The sequence below is a fragment of the Brienomyrus brachyistius genome, chromosome 18 (genome assembly GCF_023856365.1).
Source record: "Brienomyrus brachyistius isolate T26 chromosome 18, BBRACH_0.4, whole genome shotgun sequence".
Classification (NCBI taxonomy): Eukaryota; Metazoa; Chordata; class Actinopteri; order Osteoglossiformes; family Mormyridae; genus Brienomyrus; species Brienomyrus brachyistius.
In genome coordinates, this window is record NC_064550.1 from 12,383,224 (window position 1) to 12,398,588 (window position 15,365).

A 15,365-nucleotide genomic window follows, 5' to 3' on the forward strand; every position below is an offset into this window, starting at 1 on the left:
CAAACTCTAATAGTAAAATATAATTAAATTGATTGTCATTGTTGACACACCTCAGTACAATTTTCACAAATTAAGGTAATCGTCCAGATGCCGCTTTACCGAACTAAACCTCATATAAACGCTTTGAAGAACTTTATGTTGAAGTGAAGGTATAAGAAATGAAACGCTCATTGCTGGCGAACCACTAGGGGGCAATGTTTTCAACATTTTGTTTAGGTTACAGATAACCACTTCATGCTTTTTGGCTGGAGATACATATTTATGTACATGTACCTGTGTAACCAAACTTGCTGTAAAAATACCTAATATACTCAGTGAAACGATCAAAAGCGCAAAAAAAAGCTAATTCAACTAATTTAATTTAAGCGATAAGGATGCCTTAATTGGCCAAAGATTTATGTGCACGCGGGGCCTTTAAAAATCCACGAACGTGAGCAGTACTCTATATATATATATAATGTAGTCAAAGACTCCACCTTTAAAATGAGAGAGGTGGGGCTTGACTTGGTCACCTTTAACAGATGGAAGTTTATTCCTAGTTAGGCGGCTGCGCCAGGGGGCGGAGGCTTCGCCCAGCTATTAACCCACACTTCAAAAACTGTATTTTACGTCGGTCGGTTGACAACTCAGCTTTCAGCGATTATACTGTGATTTAATTCTGTTTGGCAGATTATGCCGTAATGTGAACAGGCACCTAATTCTCTGCATTTCATGCAGTGGGACTTGGAACCTGACGGCTTCGAAAAAATACATTTAATATACTGATTATACTTGAAATTGGCTTGGTTGTTCGGCAGTCCTACTTAGTCATCCAACTTAAAAAAGCGCATTTTCGTTTTTGGATCAGTGTAAACTTAGCGGACTGGAAACATTAGCAGTGCACTCCGCATTCCGCAATGCCGGGCTTCGATTACAAGTTTCTGGAAAAGCCGAAAAGACGATTTCAGTGTCCTTTATGCAACAAGACGATGCGGGAGCCTGTGCAGGTTTCAACGTGCGGACACAGGTTCTGTGATACTTGTTTGCAAGAATTTCTAAGGTAAGTGCATTTCATATTTCGTTTCTGTTCTGATAACTGGTCAAAGAACCCGAATTATTATTTTTTTTATGTAAAACAATGCTCTAGACTACGTAAAAGATTAATAAGAAATTGAGGTTCTAATTTTTTCCGTTAAGTGTTTATCTTAAAATATTCAGATGCAATGACACTTTGACAAACAAGGGTTTTCCTGTTTATTTATAGGCGTTGATAAATAAATTAACATGCCGGGTCGAAGGTCTATGTCCTGGAGCAGGACGCGCAGGCTCACCTGGTCGCAGGTTCATCTGTGACCCCTATAGTCCGCATCTTTCCAAATCAGAGGACACGTGACTAAACAAAACCACCGGGGTTTACTGGCAAGAACAGCACATTAACAATACACCCTGATTGTTAATTAAATAATAGTTCTTTGTGGTAACTCATGAAAGATGTTATTTTTGTGTTCTATCGCTGTCAGCAGCACCTGTGGGCATACTTCATTATGAACGTCATCGCTGTCAAATCACAGATTTCAAATTCATTAGAATAATTAAGTTTTAATAATAATGAATCCAAACGAATGCGTCTCGTATATATGTATAATTTCATTTTTGCTGTTAGACGCTATGATCTTTTACTCCTTTGCGGCTGTGTTCATGTGGCGCATGAGCGCTGTGCTTTATGTGTTGTGGTAAACGATTGTAGAATAATGAATTTGTATATTTATGTTGACGAATTTTTCAAAGATATTTGGTGAGATTTACTGCTGCCTTCTCTGAATTTCAATTATTACCTATTTGTTAAAAACGATCATAACGTAGATAAGTCCCGAGTGTAATCTCGCGGATCTTAAAGTGACATATTTTAAAGAAACAAACAAATTACAAATCCATGTAGATGTCTGTACATACAGGGGGAGAAATTATATGATAGCCGGATTTGACAGCATGAAATTTTATTTTTATATACGGATACATTACATTAGTTCTCTCTCGGAACCGGAAACGTGGAAAGTATTCATTTGAACTGCAGCTCGGAATTAGTAGCTATCTAAAAAGTTGTGTATAGTCTGCGCATTAACCGTTCACATCTGTAATTTCCAGGATGCGATTTATGTCAAGTTTTCACAGAGTATGCAAATCCATTTGTTTGCAAGTTTCCACGTAAGAATGCTGAAAGTACAATTACACGTTTTATGACACAGAGGAACTTCCTTATTTGGGTTGTGTACATTCAAAATCGGATTCACGGCATTGTCGTTTGCACGGGAGAGGGGCTGCGCTGCGGGCGCTGGGTGGTTGGGAGCCTGGGAATCGGACTAGGAAGCATGTTAATCATTATGTGGTGCTGGGGGCAGAACTGGGTGTGTACTTTGTGGGGCGTGTGTGTGTGTGTGTGTGTGTGTGTGTGTGTGTGTGTGTGTGTGTGTGTGTGTGTGGGTGGGGGTGGGGGGTGGGGGGGGATGTACATGTGAGGAAAAGTATGGAGTTTTTTACTTTTAGTAGTCACTGGAAGAGTTCTGGTTAGAGGCTTTATCCAGCACTGATTACGCTGGGCGCTGTGGGATTTGAACCCACATACTTTTAGGCACAGACACAAATATTAACAGTGACTCATATACCACCCCCACTCCCCGAACCTGAAAGAGAGATGTAAACGGTATTGCTGAAACTGGCCCAAACCCAGTTGCCTCTGACTGCATGCGCTGTCTGTCTGCCTGCCTGCCTGCCTGTCTGTCTGTCTGCTCCCTGTCCCACAGCCTGACCTGCTGCCTTGCAGCTCTGAGAGTTTGTGGCCACATGGCAGTACGCAGGGCAGCTAGAAGGCCTTCTAGCTCCAAAGGGAAGCCTGTGATTCTCTGGTCTCCAGGACCAGTGGCGTAAAGGTCAGCGTGACACATATGGGTCTGTTTCCCGATTCCTCTCATCCTGCTCAGGTCGGTGGGCTGCAACCACAGACACACAACAGCTCAGGAGACAGATTGATATTGTGGGGGGGTGCATGACCCCCTCTGCTGCCCTCAGTTCCAGATGTGTGCAATTTTCTGTCCATGTTTTTATTTCTACGTGTGTGTGTGTGTGTGTGTGTGTGTGTTATGGAGACCAAATGTCCCCCAGAATGTAGTAAAAACCGTTTTTTTTTTTTTTTAATATATTGTGGGCACCATTTTTGGGGTCCCCACAAAGATCTATGAATGCAATCAAAAAAGTAAAAATGCCAAAAGTCTGTATTTTGTTTGGTCAGGGCTGGGTAGGGGTTAAGGTTGTCGTGTTGTGATTGGAGTTTTCCCCATAGAAATGAATGGAGAGTCCCCACAAAATATAATTACATACCTGTGTGTGTGTGTGTGTGTGTGTGTGTGTGTTTCTGTGGGCGTGTCTGTTTGTCCTTGGGTTTACGTGAGTTCCTATGTATAAGTCCACCTTTTGTTTCCCGTCCTGTGTGTTTGCTTGTGTACATGTGCTTTTTCGGTATTTATACATGTTTTTCCGGGTACGTTTAACTTTCCAGAAAAGACATTGCAGGGTCGTATCAACAGGGCAAACGGCGTCTTTTGCTTTTATGGAAAAGGAAATGGAAGCACATTAAAACTTTCGATTTGTTAGTAAGTTTTGTCTGCTTTTCTGTTTGGGGTTGTGGAATGTTAATTGCACTAATATGGGAGTCAGTCTAAGCATTCATGTGGGGAAATTCTGCTGCTTGCCACCAGCTGCCTGCTGTAAAATCTAAGTTTAAATGACTGCTCTGTGAGATAAGCTCTCTCGTGACAGGTGTCCGAAACACATGATACTCTGCTTCCCGCCCCTTGGGTCTTGGGGTGGTGAAAACCGACTGCAAAGTGTCCCCCCTTTCTGATATGTCAACCTCTGACCTTGTATGTAGCCGGACACCGTGGTTAGAGAGTGAAAACACAGGCTATTCTTGTTATATTTCTTGATGGTTGTGTTGTAATATTAAATATGTCTGTAAAATGCGCCCAGTGTCTCTCTCAAATCCCTGCACAGCCCGAACCCGGATCGGGCCCCTGGTGTTCAGGCCCTACCTAACCTGAGCCTGAATATTAATGGGATTTCTCAACCCAAGCCCAACTTTAACCCATTTATACGACGTGATATTGTGTCTTGGCTCAAACATGCTAACACATGCATAATAAACACATACCGTCTTATGCACAAATGCGATATTTCAGAAGGATAACTAAGGCAATTAGTGTTATCAGATCAGAATTGCTTCCAGAAGAAACACTTCCCCAAATTGTTCAGATTGGTCAGAAACTATACCTTTACGATTTTATCCTGTATTTCCATGACGGACGATAGATAGATATCGTTATACTCTGAAACTTGCATGAAATGACTTCCATTCTGTCTTATTTCCATTTTTTACTGTTTTTAGCACAATAAATGCAAAATAAAGTTGAGTTCAAGCCTGATCTAAACCCGACTGATGCATAAAAACTGGCCTGAGCCCGGTCTAGATCTGCCAGTGAGCTCAACTCCTGTCGGGTTTGCAGACCTATACCCTAACCCCACTGATACCTTTCTTGTTTAAACGCCAATAAGCTACCTGCCTGTTAAATAAATGTATTAATCTGACAGATGGTGGTTGTAAATTTAGCCTTGTCCTAACAACCTGGGATTGTTACAGGGTTATTATCGTTAACAAAAACAATAAGAAGAAAAATATATAAACAAATAAAATTCAAAAATAAAAAAATACATCTAAATGAAAAATATTAACTTCTTACAAAACTAGCAAATAAAATAAAAACAAACATCAAAACGTATTTTGTTACCGATTTAAAATACCATTTAGCTAAACTAATGATTTGTATATCTTGATTTGTATATTTATCTATCATTTGTGAAACTTTGTAGGTCTATGATTTATATATTTGTATATCACACGTTTTGTCCTTTTTGAGGAAATTAGCGTGTAACCTGCACTGTGTATTCGTTTGGGATCCTCTGAGGATCAGACACAAAACGGCTGTTTCAATTTTCAGTCTATCCCTAGAAATAAAATGACTAAAACTAATAACTAAAATAGAAATCCATCCATCCATCCATCCATTTTCCAAACCGCTTATCCTATTGGGTTGCGGGGGAATCCTGGAAGCAATGGGCACGAGGCAGGGAACAACCCAGGATGGGGGCCAGCCCATCACAGGGCACACTCACACACCATTCACTCACACATGCACACCTAGGGGCAATTTAGCAGCTCCAATTAGCCTCAGCATGTTTTTGGACTGTGGGGGGAAACCGGAGTACCCGTAGGAAACCCCACGACGACATGGGGAGAACATGCAAACTCCACACACATGTGACCCAGGCGGAGACTCGAACCCGGGTCCCAGAGGTGTGAGGCAACAGTGCTAACCACTGCACCACCACGCCGGCCCCTAAAATAGAAATATATCTTAAAAATAAAAACTAATAGAACCACACTGAAAACTAAATTGGGGCCAGTTGCACATTAGAGAACAGACAACCAAACTGTAGATACTAATGGCACTTTAGATCATATGTCTTCGGGTGTCCAGATACTAAAATTGACTAATAAGCCGGAAAAAAAGGAGCAATATTTAGAAATCTCCTTTTGTGAGTGTTGTCTGCGGCCTGTCTGGAGTAAATTGTGTCAGCGCTGATGACTCACCGCTGTGCTCTGAAAAGAATTCACGGCTTCAGCCAGCCTCTTTCAGAGTCTTCTCTAGGGGTCGGTGCTGTGAGAGGGCGGCAGCAGACCTGGAATCGGGGGAAACGAATGACTAAGATGTACTTAAAGATTTCAGTGTTTCGAGATCCTTATCAGCCATGTGCAACAGGTGCATTGGAATGCTTCCTCGTTCAACCACTGGAATACCAAAGTTCTAAACAATGCACACAGTGTAAAACAACACCGACAGTGTAAAACAACATAGACAGTGTAAAACAACACAAGGCGCAAACAGTCCGAAGCAGTTCAAAAACTAGACAATACTGCATGCTGATAAAGAGATTGATAACGTGTAGTGATGGTATATGTAGTGCATGGGCCATGGATTGACTGTTTGACTGTGACAGGTAAAGTGGTTGTTAATGATATGAATATGTTCTTGAATCTGGTAGTGAGTGTTTTGATGCTGCTGAGAAAGAGCTGATGGCTAGACTTCTGAATGATAGACTGAACTGTGCTATGACAGCATTCCATGTGGGGCAGGGTTTGTCTGCAAGCACATGTATAGTGTGAGTCTAGTGCTGCTGGGAAGAGTGGATGACATACGTGGTCCAGGAGTGTCGACTCTCAGCAGATGTAAGGTCACAGTCAGCAAAGGTTAGAAAAGAGAGCCTTAGTGACAAACTGCAAGTGTACATAAGAACATAAGAACTATACAAATGAGTGGAGGCCATTCGGCCCATCAAGCTCGCTTGGGGAATTACATGAGGAATTAAGCAGTTTAATTACTCCAAGGCATTTCGGAAAGACGGTTATTTTGCTATTAGTGTTAAACTGGCCGTTATAGTTTTTAAAACTGCTAAAACAAATTTTCTGTAAGTGTTTTTCAGAACCCGAAATACGAAACTCTAACTGCATATGTGTCTGTCAAAAGTCAACAATTGATTACAGACACGTGAACTTTGCTCATAAGAAAATGTTTGTCAACACAGATATTGCATTACAAATTAATGAAGTATATGGATATTATTTCTGTCAACTTAATGCAAGTCCAACCAAATGAGAATTATAAGGCCTCAGCAAAGGTGTTGATGAATTGGAAACAATTGCAGAAGGTAACATGAAAATGTGTCTGTGGACTGAATGTACAAGGAACACAATGGAAACTAATGGCACGGTGGCCTGTAATGATCCATCCCCATGTCCTTTAAAGCCTCATCAGGATACATGGATTCAGGTAAATAAAGTCAGTCTTCATTGACTGCAGGTCAAAAGGTCTCTGGAAAAGTAATTTTATAAAGCAGGCTTATTACTGTAAAAAGAATATTATTGTTTACTGTACATAAATCAGTTTATGGAAAAAAAGGTCTTGTGCATATTGAAAACACAGCTCTTTTATGGTGACACTCTTGTGTTGAAACAGGACACACTTTCATAACATTGTGGCTATGTTAGTTTGGGGAATTGAAAAGCAAATTTCCAAAACACACTCGGTCCTTTTTTTTTTTTTTGCTGTTGTTGTGTCCGAGATTGTTTGTTTGTTTGTTTGTTAAATTTGCAAGACAGACATTTTCTCGAAAGCAACCCCTTGTGCGATTTGCTTTTCACTTGTTACTCCCTGCTTTTGTCTGTTTGAGTGTGGAAAAACTATAAATGATGCTGTATTATTTTAGGTCCATAAGGATTAGGAATCTTCCAGCTGCAGACTGACTTTCTGTCATTCTAGGCTGGATGAATTCCTGATTGTCGTGCTGATTTATGTGACATTTTGTAGATATGGTGCAGTGACTATGGAATGTTACTATTTACTAATAAGCAAAACAAATACACTTCATAACAATTCTCGCTGTTCCTGTTAAATTTGCAGTATGTCATAAATTTACAACATGCCATTTTATCACCTTATGGTTGTGATATATGTGATTGCATTTGGGTTGACCAAAAATCCAGTGAAAGATTGATATGGGGGGGACTGTTCCAAGTCTCCTCCCTTTCAGCAGAATTTCCGCATGCTTACCTCCAACTCTGTACAGTATCGGATGTGCAGTATTTTAACAATGCCGTACCTCAGCTCAGTAACAGCTCAGACCAGGAAGCGCTGAACTTAGCGTGAAAATTGAGCAACTTGAGAGACACATGACCAGCAAGGACACAGACTGAGCACATGCAGTGTGCTGGGAAACTGCAGCAGCATCTGCTGACTGAGGACAGCTAGCCAGTGTTAATGGTCATTAGCATGGACTCCAAGGCAGCCCTTGTGAGACAGACTGTAACTGATACATTGTAAAGGCTACTGAACAGCGGGGTGAAGGCTGATTGGATGACTGGTGTACAGTGTTTGCTTGCTACTAGGTGTGCAGTTTCATTGTTTTGGTCTGAGGTTTCAGGTTTCTACTGCATCTTGGACTGGCTCTTCAGCTTTTTCTAAAGACTGCTAGCCCCCCCCGCCTCCAAGCCACCCTCCCCATTTGTCCCCTGTACTCAGCTCTTCTCTGCAGCTTTTAAGATCCACCCTAATACTGAAAAGGTTTGGGTTTCACGAGGACCAAAGACACGACGGCACACATGCATTCACACCCCATGGTGGATTATCATTGGATGAGGAAGTTGATGTGTAAGAGAGCAGATCACAGGAGATGAAGATGAAGATGATGAGCTTCAGTAACTCAACGCGAGTTTCTGCGTTGGGTCTAGTGATTAACCTTCAGCGTACTTTTCCAAGATTTGATCCACCCATCTGTATATCCCAGGAAGCACGAGACAAAAGGCAGAAGACCTCCTGGATGGGATGCCAGTTAAGATGGGATCAGAAGTTCTGAAAGCCCTGCTCCGGTCATTCTGAGGCCTTTTGGAGCTGCTCAGATCATCAGGCCGAAAAATGGTCTGACCTCTTTGCATTTCTTGATCATCTACGTCACCTGCTCCTGGGGGTGTGTTATCAGATGGGACACACGCCAGTAACGTCTGTGTTTACAGCACACAGTGCCTCATGTCCAGATGAAATGTTAAGCACACAAACTCATCCTAATGCAGTGCTTCTCCAAACGGTCCTTACTGTTACTTTCCGAGCAAACTCCACGGACTCCTCTTCATGTAGTTGAGGTTCATTGATACTGTTCTGGAATAGCACCCTTTGTACGGACTCTGTATTCTGACAAAGGAACGCTACAGTCTGCATCTGATTGACTGAAAACAGAGGATTTTTATTGAAAGCCACCTCTCGGGGGGTCCATGAGACATGAAAATGCTAGCATCAAGCTCACCTTTCTTTAATTTTGTCCAGTGACAAATGGTGGGTGAGGGCAATATATCCACATTTGCTGCAGTAGGACCCCTACTGGCCAGGTTTCAAAGACATGACCCTTGACCCCTGTCTTTATCCCTAACGAAGAGCCTTATTAGTTTCTTCTTTGTTGGATGTTGTTGTGTAGCTCCTGCTTTAATACCGCTTACACTTGTACCTGTGCATTCACTGGAAGCTCAGCCTAGCTCACACCTAATCGACACCTTGACAGCCGTGTGTCTAGAATGTGCTATTCGTCTCATTTGTACATCGCTGTGGACAAAAGTGTCTGCAAAATATTTGAAATGCGAATGCAATAGTTCCAGTTCCTTAGCCCCCTCAAACCTTAGGCTTATTTCCTGATTGGGCTCAGCTGCTGTGTTTGGGGGGGGGGATCTTTTCTATAGGAGTTGGGTGCCCTTTGCGAGCCGTTTGTGCATTGATACACAGACCGGACTATCTTCCCACAGACAGTTGTCTCTGGTGTCCTCTGTCTGGCTGACAGTCTGGTGTACTTCCGCCATTCCCCAGCTGGTCAGCCAGCTCCTGTCCTCTTTAGACGTTAACAGGGCAGATTTAGCACAGCGGTGTTCTCTTGCACCTCTTAGGGTTGATTTTGAGTTAGTCTCCCCGAGGATCTGACCTGGGCCGCCGCATTTCTTGACTGTGGCTTTCTGTATAGAAAACAGAAACCCTTCGGCTGTTTTTTGGTTGTCCTGTGTTTGGTCTCCTCCACGGGGCAGTAAAAGCCCCCCCCCACCGTGTTGTTCTGTAACCAGAATGACCGGTTCCTCTTGTTCTAAGGCCCCACTGCAAGGTGAAAAATGTGACGCGGCATTTCATCAGGGTTCTGCGTGGCAGGAGAGGCTGCATGGGTGGGGAGCAGTTTTGGTTGCAGTTTCGGTGATGTTCAGCGTCCTGGGTTCTGCTCGCCGTCCCCCTCCCCACAGATTTGAGATGGCCTCATTGATAACATGGACAACAGTCCAAAGCCTCTCGTCCAGTTCTTTTTGACCTTTGATTTACAGCCATTTTTCTAGAGGCAAAAAATGTGAAAAATATTTCCACCACTTGCCTACTCGCCTGCGTAGTGCCCCCTAGAGGAGCAGGCATGGCCTTTCCTTTCCCCGATACCGGTATCCCTGCTTCAGGCCCGATAAGATCCTGTCTCCTGTGTCCTCCCCAGATGCTAACAGGCTAGCGGCAGCTGATGGTAACCGAAAGAAAGTGAGAACAGCGGGCGTGGCCGTCAAGGCCAGTGCGGCAAGGCTAAAGGCCGACGTGATGATTCTCATTCACCACGATCTGTCTGTGTTTTCGCAGTGAGGGAGTGTTTAAGTGCCCCGAGGACCAGCTGCCCCTGGATTACGCCAAGGTAACGTCTGCTAGCGGTGCCCCCTTGTTGTTCATATCGGAGCCGGTGTCTGGTCACTTACAGTCAAGTGAAGCGTGACTCCCTCTGCCCGGCCTGTGTGTCTAACACCCCTGACTCACTCGTTATGGGTACAGACCGTCCCAGTGAACTACGTCACCCGTACTTGACACAGTGTTCCGATGCACGAATTATACATTTACACACACACACACATACGTGTGACCCCTACCCCCCGACCCCTGTGGCCTTCAGATATACCCCGACCCAGAGCTGGAGCAGCAAATCCTCGCGTTGACCATCCGCTGCATCCACAGCGAGGAGGGCTGTCGCTGGACGGGGCAGGTGAAGCAGCTGCAGGTACTTGGGGGGGGGGGGGGGGGGGTGATTATTACTCAAAAAAGCTCCACTCAGGGCAGACTCACAGTCACTGATTAGCATGTGTGCAGTGAGCTGTCACTGGGATATAAACTGCACCGCCTTGTGTCGTGCTCACCGGCTCTCTGTATCCCTATCACCTCCTCCTCCTCCTCCTCCTCCTCGGTCCCCCAGGGCCATTTCTCCACCTGCTCCTACAACGTGATTCCCTGCCCCAACCGCTGTGCCACCAAGCTGACTCGCCGAGAGCTCCCGGCACACCTGCAGCACGACTGCACCAAGCGGCAGGTTCGCTGCGAGCACTGCGGCGATGACTTCACCGGGGCCGCCTATGAGGTGAGGGGTGGGGTTAGCACCCTGGGGGGAGGGTGGGGCCGAGTGTGTCTGCCTCCACTAATCAGGTCTTTGGGCTGTTGGCTGGGGTCGGAGGGGGGTCCCCATGGATGATTAAGAATACAACATTGATTCGTTTGCACGTTCTGTGATTGGACCCCCGCACAGGAGCACCAGGGAGTCTGCCCCCAGGAGAGCGTGTACTGTGAGAACAAGTGCGGGGCGCGTCTGGCCAGGCGGTTGCTGGGACGACATGGCGCGACAGAATGTCCCAAACGGACGCTGCCTTGCAGACACTGTGGGAAGGGCTTCGTGTGGGACACTCTGCAGGTCTGTGCCGGCTCTTATTTCACATCGATATTATCGCTATTATTTTCTGCTGCTTTTCTGATCTACGATGCATCCTGATGCAACAGAACCACCAGTACCAATGCCCGCAGTTCCTGGTGTCGTGCCCGCACCAGTGTGGGGCGGCGAGCCTCACTCGAGAGGAGCTGGCAGCCCACGTACGGGATGGTTGCAACACCTCCCAGGTGATCTGCCCCTTCAGGGAAGCCGGCTGCAAACACAGGGTGTGTCTGAATTTTAAAGAATCGGGGGAGACGAAATGTACCTGTACCCTAGGGCTACTCGGGTGTTGAAAATTATACATTATTAAGTGGCGTCGGTTTGCATTTAATCTCCTGCTCTCTGTCTCCCCCTTGTGGCAGGGTCCGAAAGTGGCCATGAGTCGCCACCTGGAGGACATGGCCAAGGCCCACCTGAACCTGATGTGTGGGATGGTGAACCGCCAGCGGCAAGAGATCCTGGAGCTACGGAGGGAGGTGGAGGAGATGTCTGCCAGCCGCTGCGGCGCCTTCCTGTGGAAGGTGGCGGACTTCACTCGGCAATTCCAGGAGGCGCGGAGACATAGCAACTCCGAGTGCTTGAGCCCGATATTTTACAGCCATCGCTATGGTTACCGGCTGCAGGCCTCTGCCTTTCTGGATGGCAACGGTAGCGGCGAGGGCTCATTCCTCTCTCTGTACATCCGCGTCCTCCCCGGTGAGTACGACAACCTGCTGGAGTGGCCCTTCCCGGGACGGGTCACCTTTTCCCTGCTGGACCAGAGCGACCCTTCCTTCTCCAAGCCCCAGCATATCACCGAGACCTTCAACCCTGACCCCTCGTGGAAGAACTTCCAGCGGCCGCGAGCCGGGAGGGCTACATGTGACCCGACGGACGAGAGCGCCCTCGGCTTCGGTTACCCCAAGTTTATTTCCCACGAGGAGATCCGGAAGAGGAATTACATTCGGGACGATGCCATCTTTCTGAAGGTCTCTGTGGACATCCCTCAGAAGATCATCGCATAGCTTGTGGTATGGAGGAGAGACTTGAAAAAAGGCAGAAAAAAAATCACCGGGTAGCTTCTTCTCTCTTGGAAACCCAGAGCTTGTGTTGGGAGTGTCCAGCTCTCATTGGCTGTCTAGACAGGAAGTTGCTGCTCAGCCACTCACGTTGACTTTGCTGTAACGGGCTGCAGGGGCATCCTGTTTAGCTGCTTGGGGACCAATTTTCTCGGCTCATTCTTCTCTCCATCCTCAAGGAAATTTGAGATTAAAAGCCTTGGAAATGTGGGTGTGGCCAGTAGTTTATTAGTATTTTGTTCTCGGGTTCATGTGAAGAGCTATAGAAATTAGAATAGGAGTAGAGAGGGCTTGACAGTAGTAGTGTAAATGCAGAACGTTCATGTGAACTGATCTGGAACGGGAGCTCCGCTTCTACCCACTCATGCTGGCAGTCAGTTTTCTGCTGATCCACCCAGCACTAGTGACCCATATGAAGCAGTGTGTCACACAGTCACCAACCCAGCTGCCTTCTGCTCACTGGACCAAAAAACCAGTGACCTCCTTTTCTCCCTCCTTTGTTTGGAGCACCTCCTGCCACGTGCATTTAGTGGCGAAAACAGTGTCTATTAGTATCAGCAGGTGGCCCTGAAACGAGGCTCTTCATCAATGTAAACAATATTTATGACCCCAGACAGAGGAAAAGCTCCTCCCTAGTGACACAGAAGGATCATTTTTGTTGCCAGTCACGCATTAAAGGACAGACTCCTGATGAATATTCATAAATGCAGCCAGGGCCTGAAACCGGACACAGGAACAGGTGTGGTTGGAGCTGGGAGTCTTGCTGATAAATCAAGGTGGAGCCTGCCTGAAAAATGGGACAAGTGAAGGACGCTTAGTTTTTAGGGGCTAGACGTTCACCCTTTGGGGCATGTAAAGGATACATTTATCCAAAGTGATTTTACACAGTGGACGTTTCACATTTGACGTCATGGCGACCAGGACTTCCTGTGGTAACCCGTGTGGCTCCACCTCCCGGCCAGACTTCCAATGCCCCAGGACAGATGAAGAGATCTCTCTGTCCTTGTGTTCTGTCATCCACTCTGCCCTCTCTCCTCCCCTGGACAGGTGATGGGGGAGGGACGTCCCCCTATTAAATGACAGATGGTCACTGATGCTTCAAACTGGATAAGCAATATTACAAAAAGCACTTTTTTTTTTGTTTTGTCCAGGCAGCTAATAGCAATTCCGTTTTGGGTCACAGGTGGACTGCTTGTTCGACAGGTGGGACTGAAGCAGGAGATGGGATAGAACTGACCCCCCCCAGCTGTCATTCCAGGCAGGCCTGTGGAACTTATGGAACACTTGGAGGGGGCTTTGCCCTGTACTGGACTCGGGGTGAGGGGGTAGGGTGGCTATATAAAAACCAGGCTGGAGTTTTGCTTATGTTTGTCAGAAATCCCGGTTGGAATATTTCTGTGATCGACAAGCAATGTTTTTCAACCTGGACGAAGGGAATTAAATGTGTTACATGTACATGCAAAAATTTTTTTCTTTTTTATTTATCCGTGAAGGCTTTTTATTCTGGGAAGGACTGGAATCAATAGAACCATTTAAAAGTTCTGTTAAACCATCTGTTTCTGTGAAGTGTTTTTCCTCCAATTTTTTGACTTGGAACGAAAGACGATTGTGTTACCATTGATCTCCTGAATCCTCGTGAAAATAAAACATTAGATTTTACATCAGGGCTGTGCAGTTATTTTCTGCAGATGCCCAAACCTGAGCTTCGCTGCACGTCAACAGGGGGCCTTTTTTATTATTTATTCACTTTGGATTATTTTCATGTCTCATGAAAACTACAGTAGTAGTTTTGTTAGATTCTGATGCTTATTTATTATTAATTCAAAGAAACTTCTGGGCAAAAATCTGCCTCATCATCTCAACTAAAGTAGACTTAATGGAAAAATATATATATTTTTCTTGTTTAAAGATCGCGCAGGCTAGTAAAAATGGCTCCGTGGGCTGAATCTCACCCACAGGCTGGCTTTTGCCCAGGTCTGTACTGCACTCTGCCAAGATATCGGTTCAGCTCTCCTTCTGGAGCAGATGTTCCACCTCAGCGGCCAGTGGGGGAGTTTGATACGCGGAAACCCGGCCTCCGTTCCCCCCTCCCGTCAAACCTTGCCTCCCCTTACCTCTCTAGCCTGCCCGTTCACACACATTTTAAAGCTTTCTAAGCACCAAACACTCTGCCCAATGGTTATTTACTTAAGATAAGAAGGGAACAAAAATGGGAACAAAAAATCTGGAAAGACAGACGGCAGAAATGCACCAGTGACTGATTTGTTTTTAATACGCAGGTGTTTGTGAGGAAAATAAGTTTTTCAGGCTTTCTGGGGCCTGGCAGGTACCGACCTGCTCTCGTGCCAGTACACACACACACATACACACGCACAGACACGCACACACACATAGAGCGTGTGCTTAAATACAAAGAGCCTCACAGGAATATGTTGACCTTAAAGCACCAGGAAAAGCAGATCTAACGAAATGTGTTAAACAGAGTGCTGATAGTTCAGTTTCACCCTGGACTGGATCCACAGCTCCTAGGACCGAAAATTAACTGATATTTCAGATCCTGTAACCAGTCTTGCTGTCACTGTCACCCATGTTGTGACTGTCTCTCAGAGTCTGCTCCTCACACAGTCTGCGTGTCCCATCTGTGTAACACCCTCAGTAAACACACATTTTAATAATTCCTGTCGCCATTTTCTTGACCTCAGGTTAAACCTGCATCGATTGGGCAAACGAACTTCTGAATTGATTTAGTTAATAATCTGTTATCCTGAGGTCATTTCCAGGGCTGAGTTGACACTAGAACACCTGTGCCTTCTTGACGTATGTTGGCTCCATACTATAAATCCTGTTCAAATTACATTCGATAGAATTTATGGGGGGAAATTAACGAGGCAGAGTTTTATTGCCACCTTCTTG

The 15,365-nt window shown here is 45.4% G+C and overlaps 1 protein-coding gene across 2 annotated transcripts; it reads left to right on the forward strand.

The window, feature by feature from the left end:
• Positions 1-497: 497 nt before the first annotated feature.
• On the forward strand, positions 498-14,116 carry LOC125713324 (TNF receptor-associated factor 4-like). Of its 2 annotated transcripts, none has more exons than XM_048984345.1 (7): positions 498-1,039; positions 10,287-10,338; positions 10,591-10,695; positions 10,888-11,049; positions 11,215-11,376; positions 11,463-11,618; positions 11,757-14,116. In XM_048984345.1, the coding sequence occupies exons 1-7, from the start codon at positions 897-899 to the stop codon at positions 12,396-12,398; spliced, it is 1,422 nt and encodes a 473-aa protein (XP_048840302.1). In that variant the 5' UTR covers positions 498-896; the 3' UTR covers positions 12,399-14,116. The 2 variants fall into 2 exon arrangements, with proteins under 2 accessions (XP_048840302.1, XP_048840303.1); XM_048984346.1 differs by having other exon boundaries at positions 11,463-11,579.
• The last annotated feature ends 1,249 nt before the right edge of the window (positions 14,117-15,365 follow it).

What these genes read in the sequence shown, in the direction of transcription:
- LOC125713324 (XM_048984345.1), top strand. Translation starts at nt 897, where the DNA reads ATGCCGGGCTTCGATTACAAGTTTCTGGAAAAGCCGAAAAGACGATTT. An exon ending in TGTTTGCAAGAATTTCTAAG is followed by an intron (nt 1,040 to 10,286) that starts GTAAGTGCATTT and finishes GTGTTTTCGCAG; the next exon opens with TGAGGGAGTGTTTAAGTGCC. An exon ending in TCACCGGGGCCGCCTATGAG is followed by an intron (nt 11,050 to 11,214) that starts GTGAGGGGTGGG and finishes ACCCCCGCACAG; the next exon opens with GAGCACCAGGGAGTCTGCCC.